This window comes from Anabrus simplex, chromosome 1 (genome assembly GCF_040414725.1).
Source record: "Anabrus simplex isolate iqAnaSimp1 chromosome 1, ASM4041472v1, whole genome shotgun sequence".
Lineage (NCBI taxonomy): Eukaryota > Metazoa > Arthropoda > Insecta > Orthoptera > Tettigoniidae > Anabrus > Anabrus simplex.
In genome coordinates, this window is record NC_090265.1 from 1097194368 (window position 1) to 1097217566 (window position 23199).

Here is a 23199-nt window from a genome sequence, read left to right on the forward strand (position 1 = left end):
AGGCAGTTTGGGTTTAGGAAAGGTTATTCCACTTAAGCTCAACTTGTAGGATTTCAGCAAGATATAGCAGATATTTTGAATTCAGGAGATCAAATGGACTCGTGATTGACCTATCTGAGGCATTTGATAGGGTAGATCATGGGAGACAGTTGACCTAGACAAAAGAGTGACTGAATGGGTGGCTCTGTTTCTAGAAAATAGAAGTCGGAGAATTAGCGTAGGTAAAGCTTTATCTGATCCTGTAATAATTAAGAGGGGAATTCCTCACAGCAGTATTATTGGATCTTTCTTATATATATAAATGATATGATTAAAGAACTGGAATTGGAGATAAGGCTTTTTGCGGATGATATCATTCTGTATAGATAAATAAATAAGTTAAAAGATTGTGAGCAATTGCAAAAAGACCTCAACATTGTTGTGAGATGGACAGCGGACAGTGGTATGATGACAGACGTGGTTAAAAGTCATGTTGTGAGTTTCACAAATAGGAAAAGTCCTCTCAGGTTTAATTACTGCATTGATTGGATGAAATGTCCTTATGTGGATCACTGTAAGTACCTAGGTATTAATATAAGGAAAGAGCTTCATTAGGGTAATCACATAAATGGGATTGTAAGAAAGGTACAGGTTGCATATGGTTATGAGGTTATTTACGGGTTTTAATAAGGATGTAAAGGAGAGGGCATGTAAGTTTCTTGTAAGACCCCAACCAGAGTATGGTTCCAGTGTATGGGACCCTCACCAGGATTACTTGATTCAAGAATTGGAAAAAATACAAAAATAAAGCAGAACTAGAATTTCATAGTAAGTTTGGGTTTTTACTGATTTTGTGTTCTAACTATAATACACTGCCTCACAAAAAAAAAAGTTAAGCACCCAGGAGTGGTCCAGTGTTATCCCATTTTGGTATACATGCATACCATTAATGTGAGTAAATGATTAGATTTACAAGAATCTGTAATGTGCAGAACGCCGACCAGAGTGCATTCATGATGGCACCGTCCTGTTGTTAAGTTGAAACCAGTCAACTGCTGTGAGTCGGACAGTTAAACAAGATGTGCAGAGAGGACTACGTACAGTATGAAGCACCCCCAATGCCTCGCAGATGCGTTAGACAGCCTATCCACCAATTGACAGCATTTGACAGAGGCCGCATTGTGAAACGGCATGAGGCTGGTTGACATAGATGACTCTCATAGGGAATCTGAAATATTTGTCCTGAATTGGTAAATTGAGTAAATGAGCACTAGCCATGAGTCTTGGTAGGTGTGCTAGCTACCAACTGATGAGCCCAACCTGGAACATAGGGGCGAAATGCTGGCAACCAGGAGTGAGTTAGCTGGAAAATTTATAATGTCCGATAACGGACCATTTACATTAGTATGAGGCTGGTGGGTGATATCGTGCAATTGCCAGATATGTGGACCATTCAGATGTCACAGTGGCCCGATGTTGGACTCGATGGGTACATGAGGGCACCCAATCACGTCGTGCAGTTTCGGGACGACTAAGAAACACCTCTCCAAGGGAAGACTATCTTATGATGTGCCAAGCATTGCGGGATCCCATAACATCAGCAACCGCCATCTACGAACATGTACTGGGTACTCTATAACATCTTGTGAGTTCCCACACAGTGAATCTGCGACTCGCATTCGCCAGATTGGGGCCCTGCTGCCCCATGCATTGGTTTCAACAAGATAATGCATGTCCACACGCAACACGTGTCTATGGACTGCCTAGAGCATGTTGAGGTCCTCCTGTGGCCAGCAAGATGCCCGCACCTCTCCATCATTGAACACATGTGGAATGACATTGGAAGGGGGCTCGTCCCAGTACCAGTACCAACCTGCGGGATCTGGAGGGACAGCTGCAACAACTGTAGACGAACTTGTCTTAGGAGAGGTTCCAAAGGCTGTTTGACACCATTCCGAACTGCATAAGGGCAAGCATGTATCAAAGCTCACGGAGAGCATATTGAACATCTCCTGTGAGAAAGAGTGATATGCTGGTATGTTCTGTTCTTGTGTGTTTCCCATGATTAATGAGTTGCAGACAATGAGGTGTAACATGGAAAAAAAGCATTTCCGGACCCATGTTCATATAACATATTTTCTTCATGCATGAAAAAGAATGTGTCCTGCAATTTGTGCCATACATTTTTGTTACACCCTGTATAATACTGTGATGTGGTATTGTTAATGACAGGGATGAAATAATGCAGTTCACACTGGAAAAAAAAAAATTAATATAATTATGCGACTTGGTTGTATGAGTGAGGATGTTACCCATTATATATTTGGCCGTTCAGGGTGAATTGCTGCTCATATGTAGCAATTACTGTAATGGTCTACTTTTCTGCTTTGAAAGTAACACAATATGAGAACGATAGTGTGAAAAGATTTGAATTTATCATGATATGAAATGGTTCTCTGTGATTAATTGGAAATTACTTTGGGATATTTTGGCAATGTTTCAGATTCTGGATTATGTGGAGTGCTTCACAGGCCCCAATGTCATGGCCATGCACACAATGCTGATCAATAAGCCTCCAGACTCTGGGAAGATGACTTCTGTACATCCTCTCCATCAGGTATTATTATATATAACATGTGTTCTCAGTGTTGATGCTTCATCCAAACAAGATGTTGAAATTAGATTACATTTGCATTTTATAGGACTTGCATTACTTCCCATTCAGACCTGCTGATCGTATTGTTGCATCATGGACTGCCATGGAGAAAGTTACTGTGGATAATGGTTGTTTGATTGTCATCCCAGGGAGTCACAAAGGAGAACTATACCCCCACGAATATCCTGATCTGGAGGTTTGTACCACAGTTTCCTTTCTATATCCTTGCAGGGTGTAGAATTGTTCCAAGATCTTTATTCTTGGGTAAAAACTATATTCAATAAATTTCCTAAATGTAGTGATATCAGGATGTTTGAAACATATTCCTAGCAAATGATGGGATAGAATCTTGTTTCCTATACCAGTCATAGCCAAAGGAATTAAGGACAGATATCATACTTAAACTGAGAGAGGTTACTGTAGTCATGTCCTTGTTCGAGAACCAAGGGCTATGGCTGAGTGGCCTATTAAGTGGTCCTGAGAGTCAGGATATGAGTTGCTATGGAATGGGAGTGGGTATCTCGAACACTTTGAGTCATGGCCCTTCTTGTGCTCGGGCAGCTAGGACTGTACCTCCATCAGAGGCTGCTAACCCGTTAGAGGAGAGATCCTCACTGAGACTATTTGTAAGTAAGGGTAACATCCTGCTTCACAGAATTTGCACTGAGCATGCTCAGAATATTTTAAGGAACCCTCGGACCTATGGAAGTAACAGAGTCCCACTCTCATTTGACAAACGAGGAACTCCTTAATGTGGCAAACAAAATGGAATTCGATGGGGAGCTATCAATATTAATGAGGCTTATGAAAGAAAGAAAATAGAACTGGTTGAGTCAGCAAAGTGGATGCATCTGGATGTGTTAGGAGTTAATGATGATATTCGGATAAAGGGAGATAACAAGGAAAAGATGGGAGATAATAAAGTGTACTTGACGGGTGTGAAAAAGGTAAGGACAGATTGTGGGGCTAGGACTGTTCATTAAGAATACTATTGCCCGCAACACAGTTTCTATTAGGCACGTAAATGAACAAATGATGTGGATAGATTTGGCAGTTGGAGAAATCATTTTATTCACCATGTGAAGGTGCAGATGAGGAAGAAGTTGATAAGTTTTATGAATCACTGAAGTGATATCGTAGTCAGGGTCATCAGCAAGGATAGGATAGTGCTAATGAGCAATTTCAATGCGAGAGTTGGAAGTAGAACTGAACAATATGAAAGGGTCATTGGTAGATGTGGGGAAGATATGTTAGCTCATAGGAACGGGAAGCATTTGCTGGACTTCCGTACTACACTAGTATGGGATTAGCAGTTATGAATATATTCTTCAAGCATAAGGCTATTCACCACTACACATGGCTGGGTAGGGGCATCAGATCCATAATAGACTATATCTTAACAGACTTTGAATTCAGGAAATATGTTAGGAATGTGCAGGTTTTCCAGGTATTTTTCCAAGATACGGACTATCTTATCTGTAATGAACTGAGTATCTCTTAGCCTAGGATAGAGAAAGCGAAATCTGTCTGTAGAAGAGTAAGGGTAGGAATACGGTATATCAAGTTGCTGTATTTCTCCGAATCCAAGGCAGTGTTTTTTTTTCTCAGAATTTCATGTGAAAATTAAGTCATATTGCATTTGTGACCTAACACAGGATACCCGTTTTCTGGAAAAACAGGGAAAGTAGGGAAAACACAGGGTAGTAAATGTGCAGAAAATATACAGGGAAATGACTTGTCATGTCAAAATACCATCTTAATTTGTAGACGCGTCGCAAGTCATATCCAGCGACTAGTACTTTGAGAGAGAGAGAGAGAGAGAGAGAGAGAGAGAGAGAGAGAGAGAGAGAGAGAGAGAGAGTGAGCGATAATGTAATTCCAGGTCTTTACTTTGTTAGTAAAATTAAATGTTCATAGATAATAACTTTCCACCATTAATTTGTAATTGCCTTGTTCTCATTAAACCAAAACTTAAATAATGGTAATAATATAAATGATACATTATAATATTATAAATTAAAAAGACTAACTTTTACCATCTTAATGTTCTTTTTAGAATGCCCAGTGTTTTAAAAAGCTTGTAGTATGTGCTAACAAGTATGGATTGCCCATAATTATAGATTTTGCCTCACTATTAAGGAGAAACCATTACAGAAAGGCAAAATCACCACAGAAAAATTCTACAGTATGTTTCTATACATACTGGTTGACCCTCATACATTCAAACAACACTCCCATTTGTTAAAGGAAGTGGAATCTTATTTCTGAGTTTCTGAACACTAACCCATATGCTTCTGGTTATAAACTGGCATACTCTCTCATGCCAATTTGAAGAATAAGGTCCCTGATGAACAGAGGTGTTAGTTTGAAGAGTGATTGACTCATGGCTTGCTGTGAGCAATTTAGTTCATTTTTGTTGGTTGTAATGTTCTTGTAATGGTTGTTTACAATGGGATTACCGATAACCCACTTCACAGATTAGCACTTCATGACAAGATATAGCTTGTTTGACTTATGATACATTTATTTCAAGTTCTTTATGCTATTGTATGCGTTTATGCAAAATATGTTTCAAGATGATGATTCCAGAGTATGATAAACATACCTCAGCGTTACTCTTATGTACCATGTCCTACTAAAGTTAATACAGGGAAAACTGGAATATCCCAGGGAAAATGCAGAGAAAATACAGGGAAAACATATTTAGATTACTAATGGGAACCCTGTAACAGTAATGAACACCACTATCAGCTACCATGAAAACCACGCTGCTTCTTTTCATCCCCCCATGCGCGTGTGCACACAAAACTCGTTGACAATCTACGTTCGCCTCTTTATTATACATTGCTGGCTGCGGCAACCGGTTGTACAGTGCCTCTGTAATGTCATTGGATCTCGGGAAATAGTGAAGAGAGAATGACATTCTATTAGCCTCCACAAAACCGTTCCTCAAATCCGCGAATAGCTTCAAAACATGCGAGCCTTTGAATTCTTAGAAAGGCCACGACTACCCAGCGGCAGAGTTATAATGTGTCTACTGTACCTGACACTTAGTAAAATTAACTTTTATAGAGAGCAGGAATATTTTCATGATGGTTCGTCGTATTGTAAAAATAGGTGGAACAGTTATTGCCGGCAAATTTTCAACGGGTTCTCGTCAATATTATGATGCCAATTTTAAGTTAATGGTTATTAAACATGTGGAAATGAAGAATAATTGTGCAGCCAAAGAAAAATACGGCATGGGCCAAACTAAAGTCGATATTCGGCGTTAGCGTGACAGCAAAGATAGCTTTAAAATGGCGTACTGTACAAAAAATGCATTAGTGACCCGCAGCAAGGACGCTTTAAAAAAAGTCAAAGATGAAATTTGAGGTATGTGCACGAAAAACACAAGGGTGGAATGGCTATACCATGGCACAATAAACTCATTCGTTGAGTTTCAACGTCCGCATCTTTATTATACATCGCTAGCCTCTGAAGTCGGTCGAACCCAGTAAACGAGATGTGAGTGTAGTGGCAGCTAGTTGTACCTGACGCTGAGTAAAATTAACAGTTTTATAGACAGCAGGAATATTTCCCTGGTGGATCGTATTGTGAAAATACGTGGGGCAGGTATTGCCAGCAAATTTTCAACAGATTCTCTTTGGTATTATGATGTCAATTTTAAGTTAATGTTTATTTAACCTGTGGAAATAAAGAATGATTGTGCAACCACAAAAAAATTGCGTGAAGACAAAGATAGTCTAAAAATGTGTACGTACAAGAAAGGAATTCATATGATTTTACAAAGCACTTTTTAAGCCTGATTTAACTTTTTGAAGGAAAAGCAGGGGTCGTCTTGGATCCAGAGAAATACGGTAATCATAATGTGCGATTGTTGTTTTTTGGTCATAACCTATCCTTAATAGACTAGACCACATAAACACATATTTATATGAATATATTTTTGACTCTGTTTCATTGTGACTTATAATTATATAAATCGTAGCCAATTGCAGTACTCAGAATGTTTACAGCAAATTATAAATATTGCCACATTGCCGCACATAACCTACTTTTTTGTTTTTTACTAACATAGCAGATTTTATGACCAGCTGTGACTAAGCATTATCATCAGGTAAATATTTGGGTGAAAACAATTAAGCTTCTCTTGAGTATACATAATTATTAACAAGGAACAGTATACTGGATTAAGCTGTAACCGTGTCATTGAATCAAACTCGACTAGAATATGCAATCAAATAGCCTACCTGGTAAGTTGATAGGATATCCTGGGACAATTACCAATCCGCAATATCCATGGACACAGAACAACCTAAAATATTAAATGTCATTTTTGTGAATAGTCCTATTGTGGGAAAAGGAGTATTGCTGTTCATGTAAGGCGAGTACACCCAAATAAAAGCACACTTACTATCCCAGAATTAAATTTACAGAATATCCCTGGCAAAGTCATTTCCCATTCAGTATTGACAATAGACTAAAAAACGATCAGCAGACATTTCATAGGGTTGCTTCATTGGAGCATCAAACCACATTAAACAATTCGGTACAAGCGAAATGGCAGTTTTATAGCCAGATTTTTCGCAGTGAGAGAGGCATATTTAACAGATATATACTTACCAGATATTTTAATAGAAGTTTAATCATAGGTGAGAAATGATATAATGGATGCAGAAATCTTCTCATGGAACTGGAGTGTTTATCATAGAAACAGGATAGGGATGGTAGGAGGGGGAATATTCATTCTAGAAGAATTTGTTGTACCAAAAAGTTAATGACGACAAACATGAAATTCTAGGTGTAAGTATTAATTAATTGTTTTAATATAGTTTCTGGGAAGGTGGGGCAATGCAGGTTGAATCCACTGATTGTTTTAAGTTCATAATCATTGTTCATTGACTTTTAAAAAATTCTAGTCAGTGGATTAATTTTGGAATTATTTTTAACTTTCAATATTGTGAGTTGGATCCGCTGATTATTTTAAATTCATATTCATCCATTCATTCTTCATCGTCACGTTTTGAATTCTGGTCGGGGGTGAGTTTTTGGACTTTTAAATTGTCTTTACATTTCATCCCATTAGGGGCTGATGACCTAGATGTTAGGTCCCTTTAAACAACAAGCATCATCATCAGATCTCCCATCATAATTACTTATGTGTCTTCTGTGCATTTGTCCACTCCTTCAAGGAAATGTTCTGTATTCTCTTCTTTACTTCCAGTTTGTGGAGCATATGCTTGGAACAGATCTCAAGTTCTTGTCTCAAACTGTATCCTTGCTGTGATCATTCTGTCATTGGTGATCTTCACCTCCTGCGTTCTTGTCTCAAACTGTATCCTTGCTGTGATCATTCTGTCATTGGTGATCTTCACCTCCTGCGTTCTTGTCTCAAACTGTATCCTTGCTGTGCTCATTCTGTCATTGGTGATCTTCACCTCCTGCGGTCCGACTCGTTGGCTGAACGGTCAGCGTACTGGCCTTCGGTTCAGAGGGTCCCGGGTTCGATTCCCGGCCGGGTCGGGGATTTTAACCTTACTTGGTTAATTCCAATGGCACGGGGGCTGGGTGTATGTGCTGTCTTCATCATCATTTCATCCCCATCATGACGCGCAGGTCGCCTACGGGTGTCAAATAGAAAGACCTGCACCTGGCGAGCCGAACCCGTCCTGGGATATCCCGGCACTAAAAGCCATACGACATTTCATTTCATTTTTTCACCTCCTGCGCATATTTTAGGGTATCCTTTCTGATGATCATTCCTACTCCATGTGTTGTATCCTGTCAACCACTGTAAAACAGCCTCTACCCTTCCTTCAGTTTTATTTCCCCTCCTCCTCTCCATTTTGTTCCACTATGACCAAGGATGGCTGCATCCTTCTCTTTCATGAACTCTATCAGCTCTTCGGTCTAGTCTGTCAAGGTTAGGATGTTGACTGTCCTGATTAAGATGTATTGTGACACTGGTCGTCCACTTCTCACAGCTCCCCCAGTACCTGAAGTATTGCATGTCACCTGCAAGGTATGTCCTAGTTTTTTCTGATGCCACGCCGTATTGCATTCATCTTTATAATAGGTTCGCCACTCCCAAAGGCTTTTTAGAGCTGCCGCCAGCAAGTGATGAGGCCACTCCTAACATGGAGTACAGCCGCTTTCTGCAGCCACTTCTAACCTAGCGACAGAGATTGCCTGATGGGTTCCACTGTCATTTCCTACAGTGAAAGGACCACCTAAGAGAATCCACCTGAAGCCATTGGTCCTCCTAGGGGGTCGAGTTATTTCTTACTGCCTGACCCTTGGCGCAGAGTCGCTGGCTGTACGGTCTATTCTATTACCGTAGTGGACTTGACAGGACAGACAAAAGATTTTTCCTACTGAAAAATAAACAGAAATCCTTAAGCAGCTTCATTTATTAAATTCCTAATGGAGTTAAATGTCAGGCAGGAAGGTGATGATGCCAAGTGAACTGAATGTTTAGGTTATGTGGTCTCAGGTTGGCTGGAAGTCCTCTCAGAGGGGTTGAGAGAAAGAATATGGCGTGGGCTGTACCACACTCCGGGGTTGATGTTTAGGAGCATAGTAATATTATAACACTGTGAACTGTGTCATTTCAGAATGGTGTGAACAAAGGATTTCATGGAGTGAGAGGATTCGATCATGTACCAAAACTCAGTCTAGAGATGGAGAAAGGAGATACAGTATTCTTTCATCCACTTCTAATTCATGGCTCTGGAGTCAACAGAACAGAGGTAAGGACTATATTTCATCTCAAAATGATCTAAATGTTTGTGTTGCTTTCAGGGATGTATGCATATCACTTCTTGTAGTACCATGTTTATTCAGCTAAATTTCTAATGTTTTATTTTAGTGGATTATTAGCATATACAGTGAAACCTCGTTAATGCGTTCCTCATTAGCACGTTTTCTTGCTTAGAATGTAAATTCGAAGTCACGATTCTCACCATATTTAATCTATATAAAAATACAGTAGAAGTCCGATATAGCGAGTACGGCATATAACGAGAACTCCGTTATAGCGACGACTTTTTTCTATCCCTTCAAAATTCCTATATTAAACTGTGTATCGTCCTTCGGTTACAGCGAGAACCCTATCACTAGCGCATCCGTTATTACGAGCGATTAAGCGCACGCGATTTTTTCCGTTACCGATATTTATGCACCCCAGCGTTGATACTGCATGTGATCGATTACCTTCGGCATCGTTTTCTCGCTATGTGCACTAGCGATTTCTCTCGTCGACATTCGAAGGCGATGTCGGAGTCGATTAGTAATACCCGTCGACAGCTGTTCCGTAAAGAAAATTTGAAATGAAGGAGAACATATTTTCGTAATAAATGCGTAAATAACGTGTCCGATAACGGTTGTTAACTCGTTAAAAATTAAGGCCTACTAAACGACCGCTTAATTTTGAGGCTAAATACTGCAGAGATTGATTTCAGAGGTTAGTTTATATTTTGTCGCGTCTGGTTAAATTAGGCTATTATGAAAATTTATAGCGAGAAAGTTATACTTTCTCTATTGGCGCTTGATTTTCATCATACGTATAGTACGGTTAAGTTAGGATACGTGACGCTGTTTGAATAAGAAAACTGAAACGTTTGCAACAAAATGCGATTGATCATCTTCGGTACAGTACAGTTTTCTCACTTTGTGCATTTGCGAGCTCTCTCGTTGACATTCAAAGGCGATGTTGGAGTTGATTAGTAATACCCGTCGACTGCTGTTCTCTAAAGAAAATTCGAAATGAAAGAGGATAACAAGTTTTCATAATAAATACGTAAATAACGTGGCCGATAGCAGTTGTTAACTCGCTAAAATTAAAGACTGAAATAAACGATATCTTAATTTTATTGTTATATACGGGAATTAAGTAAGAATGTGATACACCTCAAGATATGGCAGAGTACATCACTGATTTCAGAGGATATTTCATATCTTCTGGCGTCTAGTTACGGCTATTTACATGTAAATTTTTCGCGAGGAGGTTATTTCTCTACATGCGTTTCAAATATGTTTTCATGATAGGCTACATATACGGTTAGGTTAGGTGATGCTGTTTGAAGAAGAAAGCTGAGGTGTTTGCCACAGAAATCTCTGGAGTGATACCGTATATCTCCGAATCCAAGACTTTTTTTCTTTTCTCAGAATCTCGTGCGAAAACTTGAGGGTTGTTGCAATCGCGGCCTAACAGTAAGTTAATGGATACCACTGGCAACTCCCGCGGTAACCACGCTGCTTCTTTTCACACGCGCACAGAGCTCGTTGACAATAAACGACCGCCTCTTTACTACACATCGCTAGCCGCGACAACCGGTTGTACAGTACCTGTGTATTTTTCAAATCTGCAGAATGGCATTAAAACATGTGACCCTTCGAATTCTTAGAAAAGCCATGGCTACTCAGTGACAGTGTCATAACGCGTCTATTGTACATGACGCTTAGTAAAATTAAGGTTTATAGACAGCAGGAATATTTTCGTGATAGTCGTATTGTAAAGATACGTGGAAAAGGTATTGCCGACAAATTTTCAACGGGTTCTAGTCGATATTATGATGCCAATTTTAAGTTAATGTTTATTAAACACTCGGAAATGTAGAATAATTGTGCAGCCGCAAGAAAATACGGCATAGGCCTAACTAAAGCAAATATTTGGCATTAGCGTGAAGACAAAGAGCTAAAAAAAATAAAATGCCTACTGTATAAAAAATGCATTCAGTGGTCAGCAACAAGGATGCTTTAAAGAGGTAGAAGATGAAATTGTGAGGTATGTGCACAAAAAACGCAAGGGCGGAATGGTCATACCGTGGCGCAATAAACTCATTCGTTGACTTTCAACGTTCGCGATTAGGCCTATACATCGCTAGCCGCTGAATTTGGCCGAACCCGATAAGCGAGACGTGCGTGTAGCGGTAGCCAGTTATATCTGACGCTGCGTAATAGAAGTAACAGTTTTATAGACAGCAGGAATAATTTCCTGATGGATCGTTGTATTGTAGAGGCGCATGGAATAGGTATTACCGGAACATTTTCAATGAGTTCTTTTCGGTATTATGATGCCAATGTTAAGTTAATGGTCCTCAAACCCGCGGAAATAAAGAATAATTGTGCGGTCGCAAAAAAAAAAAAAGAAAAAAAAGAAATACGGCGTGACGAAAGTCAATGTTCGGCGTCTAAAAATGCGTAGGCCTACTGTACAACAAGGCATTCATATGATTTTACAAACTTCTTTTTGAGCCTGATATCAATTTTTTGAAGGATTCGGAGAAATACGGTACTATATTTTTTTTCAGAATGAAATTAAACATACACTTTCACGTAGTATCAGATTATAAAAAATAACAAACAAGTAAGCCGTAGTGTGGATATCATCTGTGGAAACGCAAGTTTTGAACAAACTGATTGCCGTTTCATACCGATTTTAATGTGCATGAAGGGTTTTCCGACTTTTATACTAAAATCGGATATAACGATATTCCGTTATAGCGAGTGAATTTTTCACTGCTACGAATTCTCGCTATAACGGACTTCTACTGTACCTCACTTATCATATCACGAATTTTCGCTATTACCGCTTAATACAATCACATTTTTTTCTAGCCCTGAAAATGTTATTTTGTCATCCTTTGTGAAACAAACGTGATTTCCAACTTGGGTAAAGATCCGTTGCCACAGTTGCATGATTAGTTATACTTTACTCACTTTAGTTAGTGATATTTTAGTTGCTTTAGTTATACTTTAGGTTGTAAAGATTTCGTATGTTGAAATTTTATGTAAAAATGATATTGTATATACATGAAGTGGTTAAGTGTAAGAAAGGGCCGGGAGCCCTAACTTTGCCACAATAAAGACGCTTTAATAATAATAATAATAATAATAATAATAATAATAATAATAATAATTGTACCAGGTGGTACACCTCTACGCCGCACATTTAAATTTTCCACCTTAAAGTACTCCTCTACAGGAGAAACAGTGAATTTAAAACTAGACCTACTTAAATTTTTCCTCTGAAGATGTCATTGTGTGAATTTCGACTTGTTTTGTTTCCTATTTATCTAGAACTGTGGACATTCTCTCATAGATGCCTCTGCAAAAAACTATGATCATGCACCCTGGTGCGAAGTGAAGGAACTTTATTTGAAGAAATTTTGTATTCGCAAGTTTGTTCTTTACTAAATTTAGTGCATTCATTTTTGGGTTGGCAATATTTATCCTGTCTTCCGCCTGTTTTGATTTTAACCAATCAAGAATTTCTGTAATTAATTTTCTACCAATCACAGGTTTCTTCTCGATTTTGGTGTGTAGTTTTAAGCGACCCAATAAAATTAAGTGGGTGTGGCTGTTTTATTCATGAAAGGTCTCGAACTTTTCCCGAGGGTATAAAAACTGCTGATTTTCACGTCTCTTGGCCACTCGATCTACATCTAACCCAGTGTATGGATGTGTAGCAGGAGGCGGGAGGTGCCTCTTTCATCAGGTAGCCGATCTTCAGTAAGGTAATGGCCATTTAACATCCTTATTTCTTGCTAGCTCAGCAGTTTAACCTGCGGGAAAGGTCCGAAACTTTTGCCATGTAACCTACCTTTCTGTAATGTAAATTTCTGCCGGCTTATGTAACTATAATTGTAAATCGGGGATACAGAGTGCTTTACCCTCTCGAGCTCCCCTTCAGTTTGGTTTGAGATGACTACGTTTTGGTAACTGATTTTCTTCTTTTCCTTAATGTTTTAAATTTCTTTCTTAGACGGGTCACCTTCATAGTTTGGGAATAGCCCTTGTTTCATCGGCCTAGTGCCTTTTAGGTTTTAAGAAGTTACATGTAGGAGTGCAAATTCTCGCCTCAATCCCTTTGTATTACGGGCCATTTACTTAACCTGTTCTTTTCTGCTAAGGCCCAATAGGTTGGGTACAAGATACCCCCGTTTCATTTTGTAAGTTGGGCCTTGATGGCAATTAATTGTAAAGTTGGGTATTGCCTTTAATAGGCTTGAAAAATTGAAAGCGGGTCAGCTCTTTTATGCATTGTAAAAGTGCCTCTAGGAGGCTGGACATTGTTAATTACGGAGCTGGTGCTCCTTGTACTAGAGGATTTCTGCCCCTTTGTAAATTTATGTTTCTCTGTAAATTTTGCTCTGGAAGCGCAAAAATTGTAAAAATGAGGGCTTATAGCCGATGTGTGTTACAGAATTTGAAATCTTAGATCTCTTTCTAAGTCTTGATTTTAAATTGCTTGGTCATTGTTATCTCACTCAGTGAGAAATTGTTGTTTTTTGAAAATATAACCTTCCATTTCAGTTTAATTTCTTTTCTTGGCATTTGTAGTTAGACCCATTCACCCCAGCACCTTCTTTCACCTCTGCTAATCCACCAAACCACGGTAACAATAATAATAACGGGAAAAGGCCTTAAATTTCTGAACTTCACAGGATAATTTGCACATTACCCTCAGAAATGTTCAGTTTTGCTTGCCGGTTAGCAGCAAGAATGCTGAATAACACAGTGAGTCTATTTGTTTTGCATTTTGCATTCCATTCAGAAGATAGAAATTTATTTTGTGTTGAGTTTTACAGTAAAGTGTAGCAAATATTTGTTGTGTGATACGGTAGTGTATCTGGATTAGGAACATATAAACATACCTATCGCATCGTGAATTTTCCCCATTACTGCTTACTACGAGTATGATTACATTTTTCCTAGCCCTGAAAATGTTATTTGTCATCTCTTGTGAAAGAAACGTTGATTTACAACTCGGGTAAGAGCCATCGCCACAGTTGCATGATTACGAAAAAAGTGAGCCTATTTGTGTTTGTATTTCACATTCCATTCAGAAGTTAGAAACCAATTTGCCAACTGGTGAGCCCAACTTGGCACACTGGGCCGAGGTGCTGGCAACCAGGAATGAGTTGCCTGGAAGATTTATAATGTCCAATAACGGACCAACTATATTGGTATTATAAATTTACTCATTCAGAACAGATATTTCAGGTTCTCCATAGGAATCAACGTCTTCATCACATGATGGCCAGGCAGGCATCAATTTTTGAAAATGAGACACAAGGTTTCTCATAGTGCATTGGCACTGCTGGTGGCTCCAAGTAGCCTTTGCAGTGAACTTCACGGTGTGTACTAGCCATGCGTCTTGGAGGGTGTGCTGTTTGCCAACTGGTGAGCCCAACTTTGCACACTGGGCCGAGGTGCTGGCAACCAGGAATGAGTTGCCTGGAAGATTTGTAATGTCCAATAACGGACCAACTATATTGGTATTATAAATTTACTCATTCGGAACAGATATTTCAGGTTCCCTATGGGAATCAACGTCTTTATCATATGTGGTATGTTTCGAGCTGTCAGTGGTGAGTTGACGTGGAATGACAAAAGTAGAAGAATAAGCTTGATTGGAGCTTTTAAAAGTAGGAAAGAACATAATATGAAGATGAAATTGTTCAGTCTGGCCAGGATACCCTGCTATGGTAATGGAGTAGACCGTACTGTCAGCAACTCAACACAGAGTGTTGGGCAGCGGAAAATAACCTGACACCCTAAAGGAGCCAACGGCATCGGGCGGATGAGTTCTCTTGGGAGAGTGATGGCCCTTAGTGAAGGAAATGTCACTAAAATCCATCAAATGAAGGGGTCAGCAGCTCCAATGGTGAAGGAGGACAACAAATCCCAACGGCAAAGGAGGTGAAGAACTGCCTCACTCTCCCTTCCCCTCCGCTACTCGGCCTCTATTATTGCACTCTTCAGTAGCCCAGCTCCACTCCTTTCAACAACTGTGCCAACATGCTGCTCAAGGTGAGTTCGCCTCTTTCACGTCACTTTCTTTTCATCTGTGTAAATTTTATCATGCCTATTTGGCTTTCAATCTTTTCATCAGGTCTCCACAATTCCATATCGAATTGGAAATCATAACATTGGTTCAAATTAATGATCTTATGATCTATACGCCTCAAGCTGGACTATTTTCTTGTGTATCGAGACTTAACAACTGAGTCAGTTACCTTCTCAGATTTTATAGAATTTTACTTTATGGTTAGATGCACCATACTCTCATCATCTTTCACCTCAATTTTGTTACTATTTAACATTTGTCTTTGTAGGTGCTTGTCATGTGTTTTATATTGTTTTTTGTTTGGTTGTGATTTACTAAATTGATCCATTGCTGATGAAGCACAATGAGCGTCGAAACTAGTACCAATTTTGTTTAAACGACATATGATCTAACTCCATCAGTAAATTGTCATTGTATTGAAAAGGAGGATCCTTAACATTTTCAGTCTACTTTAATTTACTGTGCCTTTAAAACTTAAATCCACACATGTCTGTTCTCGCAACGAGTGGTGTTGTGGTCGGCGTCTGTACACCATGTGAGGTGCGGCTGAGAAATAAACTCAACGGCTCATAACCGTAGTTTTAATTTTGGAACGGTCAACAAACTGTTCCCAGGAAAGAAAAGTAACCTATGTATGATGCAAACTTACGGAATAACTACTCCAATAATAGTTGAATATTTTATATTTAATGTCTACCTTTTCAATACAAATTATAAATGATATACATTTATATTAACATTCAGGGACTATTTTTAACCTAAATTGTAGGTCATCATCAGCCATGAAGCAAATTACATAAATGTATCGAATAAAATAAACAATGTAACTACACAATGGTCTTAAAAAACTGTACGTACAATAAATAGAATTTTAAGTTAAGGCTGGTTGAATAAAATAATTTCTGTAAAAGGTTTAAGCAATGGAAGACAGTTTAGTGTCAGTAATGTTAAAAATGATATGTACATACCGTATGAGAAATAAGGTAATGTTCAAGATTTTCGTTGCACTACGTTAAAGAGATCCTTTTAATAGAGGTTCCTAAAATTCTGGATTGCTGCTCTATGTTAAAATTTTGTTTTTCATAGATATTCTTTAAGTGCTGGTCGCGGTTCACGCATAGAAATGCGATTGAAGTTGGCTCTCCATATAAGCTGCAGTCCGTTCAAAGTTCTAGTGATCCAAAGCCAAGGTGGTGTCTTCTTAAGATATCAAAATGTTTCAGTTGTATACACAAAGCTATATATTCAGTTCACATAAACGCGATGCGTGATGTTAGAAAAGGCTCTTCTGTGTAAAGAATCTTGCTTGTAAAGTTGCTTTTAATAGAGGCTCGTAAAATGTTGGTGCACTGCAATATATTAAAAGCTGCTTTTGATAGATAATCATAAAACGTAGGTTGCAGTTAACGCATAGAAATGCGATCAAAGCTGGCTCTTTAAATACATAATCTGTTCAAAGATTAACTCAACCAAATTCAAGGTATTTTCTCATAATATTAAAATATTTGGGTTCTGTACACAAAAATACTATACATTCAGTTCAGTTGAATGATGATGCTTGTTGCGCATAGAGGTCCAATTATATTAGTAGTATCTATAAGGATTTCGCAGTTCAATGCGGTCCAACTCGTTGGCTGAACAGTCGGCGTAGTGGCCTTCGGTTCAGAGGGTCCCGGGTTCGATTCCCGGCTGGGTCGGGGATTTTAACCTTAATTGGTTAATTCCAATGGCACGGGGGCTGGGTGTTTGTGTTGTATTCATCATCATTTCATCCTCGTCACGACGCGCAGGTCGCCTACAGGCATCAAATAGAAATACCTGCACCTAGCGAGCCGAACCCATCCTGGGATATCCCGGCACTAAAAGCCATATGACATTTCAGTTCAGTGCGGACCGTAAAGATTTTATTTGTATAGATGATGGTTAAGAATAAAAGAGTTATGATAGGGGGAATATAATAAGTGACATATGTTGTATGGGAATTACCTCATGCTGCAACATGTGGATTGAAGTTGGATGTGAATAAAGGTTGAGGAGAGGAATGTATGAGGTTCTACCAAGGTCTTTAGGAGAAGGTGCGGGGGAAGGAAAAAATAAAAAAAGAAGAGAGTGGGGTAGCAAGGAAAGGAAAGGGGGTTAAGGAGGGGCCGATGGATGTGGGGAATATAGGTGATTGCCTAAGTAAGGTACTGTCAGTAGAACGAAAAATCGGACTCTGACTGCTAGATAAAGTGCCTCTGAAAGTATGAATGAGCAGGTCAAATAAAATGTTTGGTTTTTTGAAAATGTCATTCAGATTGTAATTTGGATTAAAATATTGGTCTAAATGTATGAAGCAGTTTTCAGTTATGTTAATGAGGGGTCCTTTATGCATAATGTTGAGGATTTCCACATCCTGATTAATGCCAGTAAACTTGTGATTGTAGTCGTGCATGTGTTGTCCAACTGCTGAAAATTTATTATATTTCAGAACATTGACATGTTCTAAGTACCGTATATGGTAATCAGTAATCGGAAACGTCAATCCACCACGGCAGCATGCCATGCAACTGGGCCTAAGGATTCTGGAGAGCCCAGAACAGCATGCAAGAAGGAGTCGGAGTCTTCTACTGGTGACCCATCAACTAACAGCAAACTGAGACCAAAACAAAAATACTTCTTTGGTATGCTAAATATTAATACACTTCTGAAAGTTGGAAAACTGAAAGAACTAATCAAATTTATTTTATTTTTTATTTATTTATTTATATATATATTTTTATTTTTGCTAGTTGCTTTACGTCGCACCGACACAGATAGGTCTTATGGTGACGATGAGACAGGGAAGGGCTAGGAGTGCGAAGGAAGCGGCCGTGGCCTTAATTAAGGTGTGAAAATGGGAAACCATGGAAAACCATTTTCAGGGCTGCCGACAGTGGGGTTCGAACCTACTATCTCCCGAATACTGGATACTGGCCGCACTTAAGCGACTGCAGCTATCGAGCTCGGTAATTAAAATTCTAGACGACCAGAAAATCTTAATACTTGCTCTTCAAGAGACCAGATATACAGACAGTAAAATGTTAGACTCAGAAAATTACAGAATATACAAAGGAAAACCAGGGAAGAGAATAATGAAGAACGTCCCCCACCTAGGAACTGCTTTCATAGTACACAAGAGCATAGTGGAATCGGTCCAAAACTTCTATTCACCCTCTGAAAGACTGTCCCTCTTGACCAAAGATGTGGAAATAAAAATTATACATTAATTAATGCTCATGCTCCAATAACTAACAGGAAAAATCCTGACAGAGTGGAAGAGTACTGGGAACTCTTGGGAAACGAAACCCACAAAATTCCTGCAGATCACGTCAAAGTGTTACTTGGAGACTTCAGTGCACAAGTTGGGAGAGAAAGGATTTATAAGAAGATTGTAGAAGAGTTCGCGGCACCCAAGAGAACAAATAGAAATGAATATGGCTGTAGAGCTATGCAAGGCATTTAATCTCGAACTAATGTCTACCTACTTTAAAAAGCTGAGTAGAAAACATAATACCTGGCAGTCTTGTTGTATACAAGGAACTTGGTATACAGTGACACAACATAAAGTTTATTGTTTCAATGATTTGATACAATATATATAAGAAATAAAACTGAATTCTTCTTGAAACTTGTTTGAATGCACGCAATTAATGTTGAAATTAAATCTTAAATTGAATGTCTGTTGCATATGTACAATTATACAATACGAGAGTTGTATATACACTTAGTTCTATCTTGAGGAGATAGTCTGTTTCACTAATAAATTGTCCGGATAGTCGAAAACTATCTTCTGTGAAATTACAAGCGTAACTTGTAGAGAGATGCAGAATGCTGGTACTAGGTTTATACTTGCAAGGAACTTGCATTAATTTATTCAAATAGCAGAAGGCTAAGGTGGACGTCGGAGCACTGGTGAGGACTAAAGGGAGTAGCAGAATGCTATACTCGGGGCTCGACGTGGCTACGGGGATCAGGATAATGAGGCAATGTTCAGAGGCGAGACCTCACGGCCAGCAATTTGTCCACCTGTTCAAAACACGTTTTTAAGAGGAATGCCTCAGTGTCTGACTTGCGGTGTGTTCTGGTCGTCGAACATTGGGGTAGTCCTGGAGAAGCTCAGAACGAAGCTCCTTATATATCGCTGGCTGACGTCATCGGTGAGCGTGCAAGGCGCAGTGAAGACACCTCGTAGCTGCTAGAAACTTCGGTGCTGCGGCGGGTTGCGGAGCTTGTAGGCGCAGAGCTTGCGATGCGGAGGACACACAAAAAGTCTCCAAACCCATACCTCGGGGAATACCAAATTGACCACGTAGCTATCTCTGCTAAGATCAAAAAGGAGATCCAAAATGTCAAGGTAAAACAAGGAGCCAACATTGAGAGTGATCATTACCTCACGACCATAAAAATGAGATTCATCCCTCAAAATAGACAAAACAAGAGAACAAACAGGATAACTAAATTTGATGTTGAAATGTTAAAAAGCAACTCAAAAGTGAACCATAAATTCAAAGAGAAGTTAGAAAAGGACAGTATGAAGAATTGGGACGATCTGAGAACAAAAATAACTAAAGCTGCACAGGAACTATGTATGCCCTCTGAAGAGGGGAAAGAAGCATAGATGGTGGAATGAAGAATGTGAAGAAGCCATAAATGATAGACTGATAGCCTGGAGAAAGTGGCACTCCTCTAAAACTGATGGGAATTTTCAGACTTTCAAGACAGTGCAGAAATAAACTTCTAAAACTATAAGAAATGTGAAGAGAAAATATGAAAGAAGTTGGCTCATGCAAATTGAAGATGACTTTATAAACATAATACAAGAAATTTTTACAGAACGTTCAAAGAGGAAACAACAAAGTATCAACTACGCAGTCTCGGTTTTAAAGATGAAAATGGAAAAATCGGACTAAACAACAAGGATAATTGTGAAATTTTGGCACGTTATTTTGAAAACTACTGAACTGCGAAGAATCTGAAGAAAGATTAGAATTCAGTCAACCACAAACAAAAGCTAAACCCTCGGACCTACCAGATGAGAAAGAAATATGACATAATCCACAGTCTGAAAAACAATAAGGCTGCAGGGGAAGATTTGATTGTTGCAGAACTGTGGAAAGAAGCAGGCATTCAAGCAACACAGGAACTGACAAACATAATACAAGAAATATGGTGAACGGAGAAAATCTCTGATGATTGGAAGAACTCCCTGATACATCCATTATATATGAACGTTAACAAAACAGATGTGAACAATTACAGAGGAATTTCCCTAGTAGCAGTTACATATAAAATACTGTCAAAAGCTCTTCATAATAGAATTGAACCAATAATAGACAAACTAATTGGAGAATACCAAGGTGGGTTCAGAAAAGGCAGATCATGTGCAGAACAGATTCTAAACCTGAAAACTATAATACGAGACAGGGTTACAAAGAACAAAAACTATGTCATAGTTTTTGTGGACTTCAAAAAAGCGCACAATTCAGTAGACAAAATTTCGCTACTGAACATTTTAGAGGATTTGGAGTTGACACAAAATCAGTCAACATAATTAGCCAAACTGTGACTGAAACAAAGTCCAGAGTGAAATTTATGGGAAAGATCTCAGATGAATTTGAAATTAAAACTGGTATCAGGTAGGGAGATGGACTTTCCCCGATTCTTTTCAGTATCATCCTAGAAAAGGTAATAAGAGTACCGGGCGAGTTGGCCGTGCGCGTAGAGGCGCGCGGCTGTGAGCTTGCATCCGGGAGATAGTAGGTTCGAATCCCACTATCAGTAGCCCTGAAGATGATTTTCCGTGGTTTCCCATTTTCACACCAGGCAAATGCTGGGGCTGTACCTTAATTAAAGCCACGGCTGCTTCCTTCCAACTCCTAGGCCTTTCCTGTCCCATCGTCGCCATAAGACCTATCTGTGTCGGTGCGATGTAAAGCCCCTACAAAAAAAAAAAAAAAAAGGTAATAAGAGTATGGGAAGAAAGACTTAAAGAAAGGGACTCCATTATGAGATAAAATTAGGTTCAAAGCATAAAGGGGTTGGTGTGAACTGTTTGGCCTTTACTGATGACATAGAAATCCTCTCTGGAAGTATAGAGACTGCCTTAGAGTAAATCAACCTTCTGAAAGAAATAGCAGGAAAAGTTGGACTTAAGATATCTTTTGAGATGACTAAATTCATGTCAAATGTTAGTGATTCACTCACAACACTAAAAACAGAGTACGGGAAAAACAACAAGGTTAATAAATTTAAATACCTAGGTGAAATAATTCAGGTTAATGGACTTGATAAGGAAGCAAACAGATCAAGAGCAAGAAAACTGAAACTAGCATACCAACTCACAAAAGATGCCTACAATAGAAGAATGTCTCAGGGAAAACTAAAATCAAACATTACAACACAGTAATCAAACCAGAGAGTCTGTATGCCACAGAATGCATGTTCTCTATGAAAACTGGCAAAATAGAAAGCTTAGAGAAAAAAGAAAGGAAAATATTGAGGAAAATTTGGGGACCATTGAAAGCAAAGGAAGGAGAGTTTAGACATACAAGGAATACAGAGCTATACAAGGATGAAGAAAATGAAAGGCTGTTAGACACGATCAGGAAGAGGAGAATAACATTTTTTGGTCACATAATGGGGATGGATAACAGTAGATTGACAAAATGAGTGTTTAATCATGTTTACAAGCGCAAAAATGGCAACCAGTGGATCCAAGGAGTAAAAAAAAAACCAAAAAACAAAAAAAAAGATATGACAGAGATTGGAATAACAGACGATATAATACAAGACAGAACAACTTTCAGAAGGTTGATACAAAATTTTAAGGATTTCCATGAGAAGGAAGAGAGGAAAGGTAATAATAATATCTGGACATAAGAGAGGAGGAAACAGCAAAATGAAAGGATGAAGAACTATTGGAAGTCAAGAAAAGAAGGATTAAGATGAATGCCCAGGGTTCCTTTCCATGGTTCTTAGATGACCAAAATCAAAGAAAGAATAAGGAGATAAAGTTGGAATTCAAGAGGACGGATTGGGACACATATTCATTTATAGGACGAGGAGTAAGAGATTGGAATAAATTATCAAGGAAAATGTTCATTTCCATGTTCATTGAACATATTTAAGAAAAAGCTTGGTAAACAGTTGATAGGGAATCTGCCACTTGGTTGACTGCCCTAAATGCAGTTTGTTTGATTGATTGATTGAACCTACTGTTGAGGCATTAGCATCACAACATTGGCATCTGTTTACCAGTGTTGTGGCACATAATAATGTTTAATCGTAAGTGTAAAACAACAAGGATATACAGTGGAACCTTGGATTGCGAGCATAATTCGTTCCGACAACATGCTTGTAATCCAACACGCTCGTATATCAAAGCAAGTTTTCCCATAAGATACAATTGAAACGCAGATGATTCGTCCACAACACAAACATATTTATTCGCATACCATTTCTAAAACAAATTAAAGTGCAATTTACTTTACCCTAGAATAGAATCATTGTTGGTGTGAGGGAGACGAGAGATGACATGAGAAGACTTACTGTGTAGCACGAATCTTACGAACGGAATCACTGCTATCTGTTGGCTCACTGGAATTGTTTTCTTTTCGTGCAGCTTTGATGAGGAACCTGTCTAATGACTGTCGCTTTTGCCTCCTTTTGAGGATTTCACGAAAATGTA

At 38.8% G+C, this 23199-nt stretch overlaps 1 protein-coding gene across 3 annotated transcripts in view; it reads left to right on the forward strand.

The window, feature by feature from the left end:
• The window catches only part of LOC136858045 (phytanoyl-CoA dioxygenase, peroxisomal), a 63166-nt gene that overhangs the window by 32715 nt on the left and 7252 nt on the right, over positions 1-23199 (forward strand). For all 3 annotated transcript variants that reach the window (XM_067137279.2, XM_067137281.2, XM_067137280.2), the window contains 3 exons: positions 2483-2596; positions 2682-2831; positions 9253-9387. In XM_067137279.2, coding sequence (XP_066993380.2) covers positions 2483-2596; positions 2682-2831; positions 9253-9387 — 399 coding nt within the window. The remainder of the gene's footprint in view (positions 1-2482; positions 2597-2681; positions 2832-9252; positions 9388-23199) is intronic.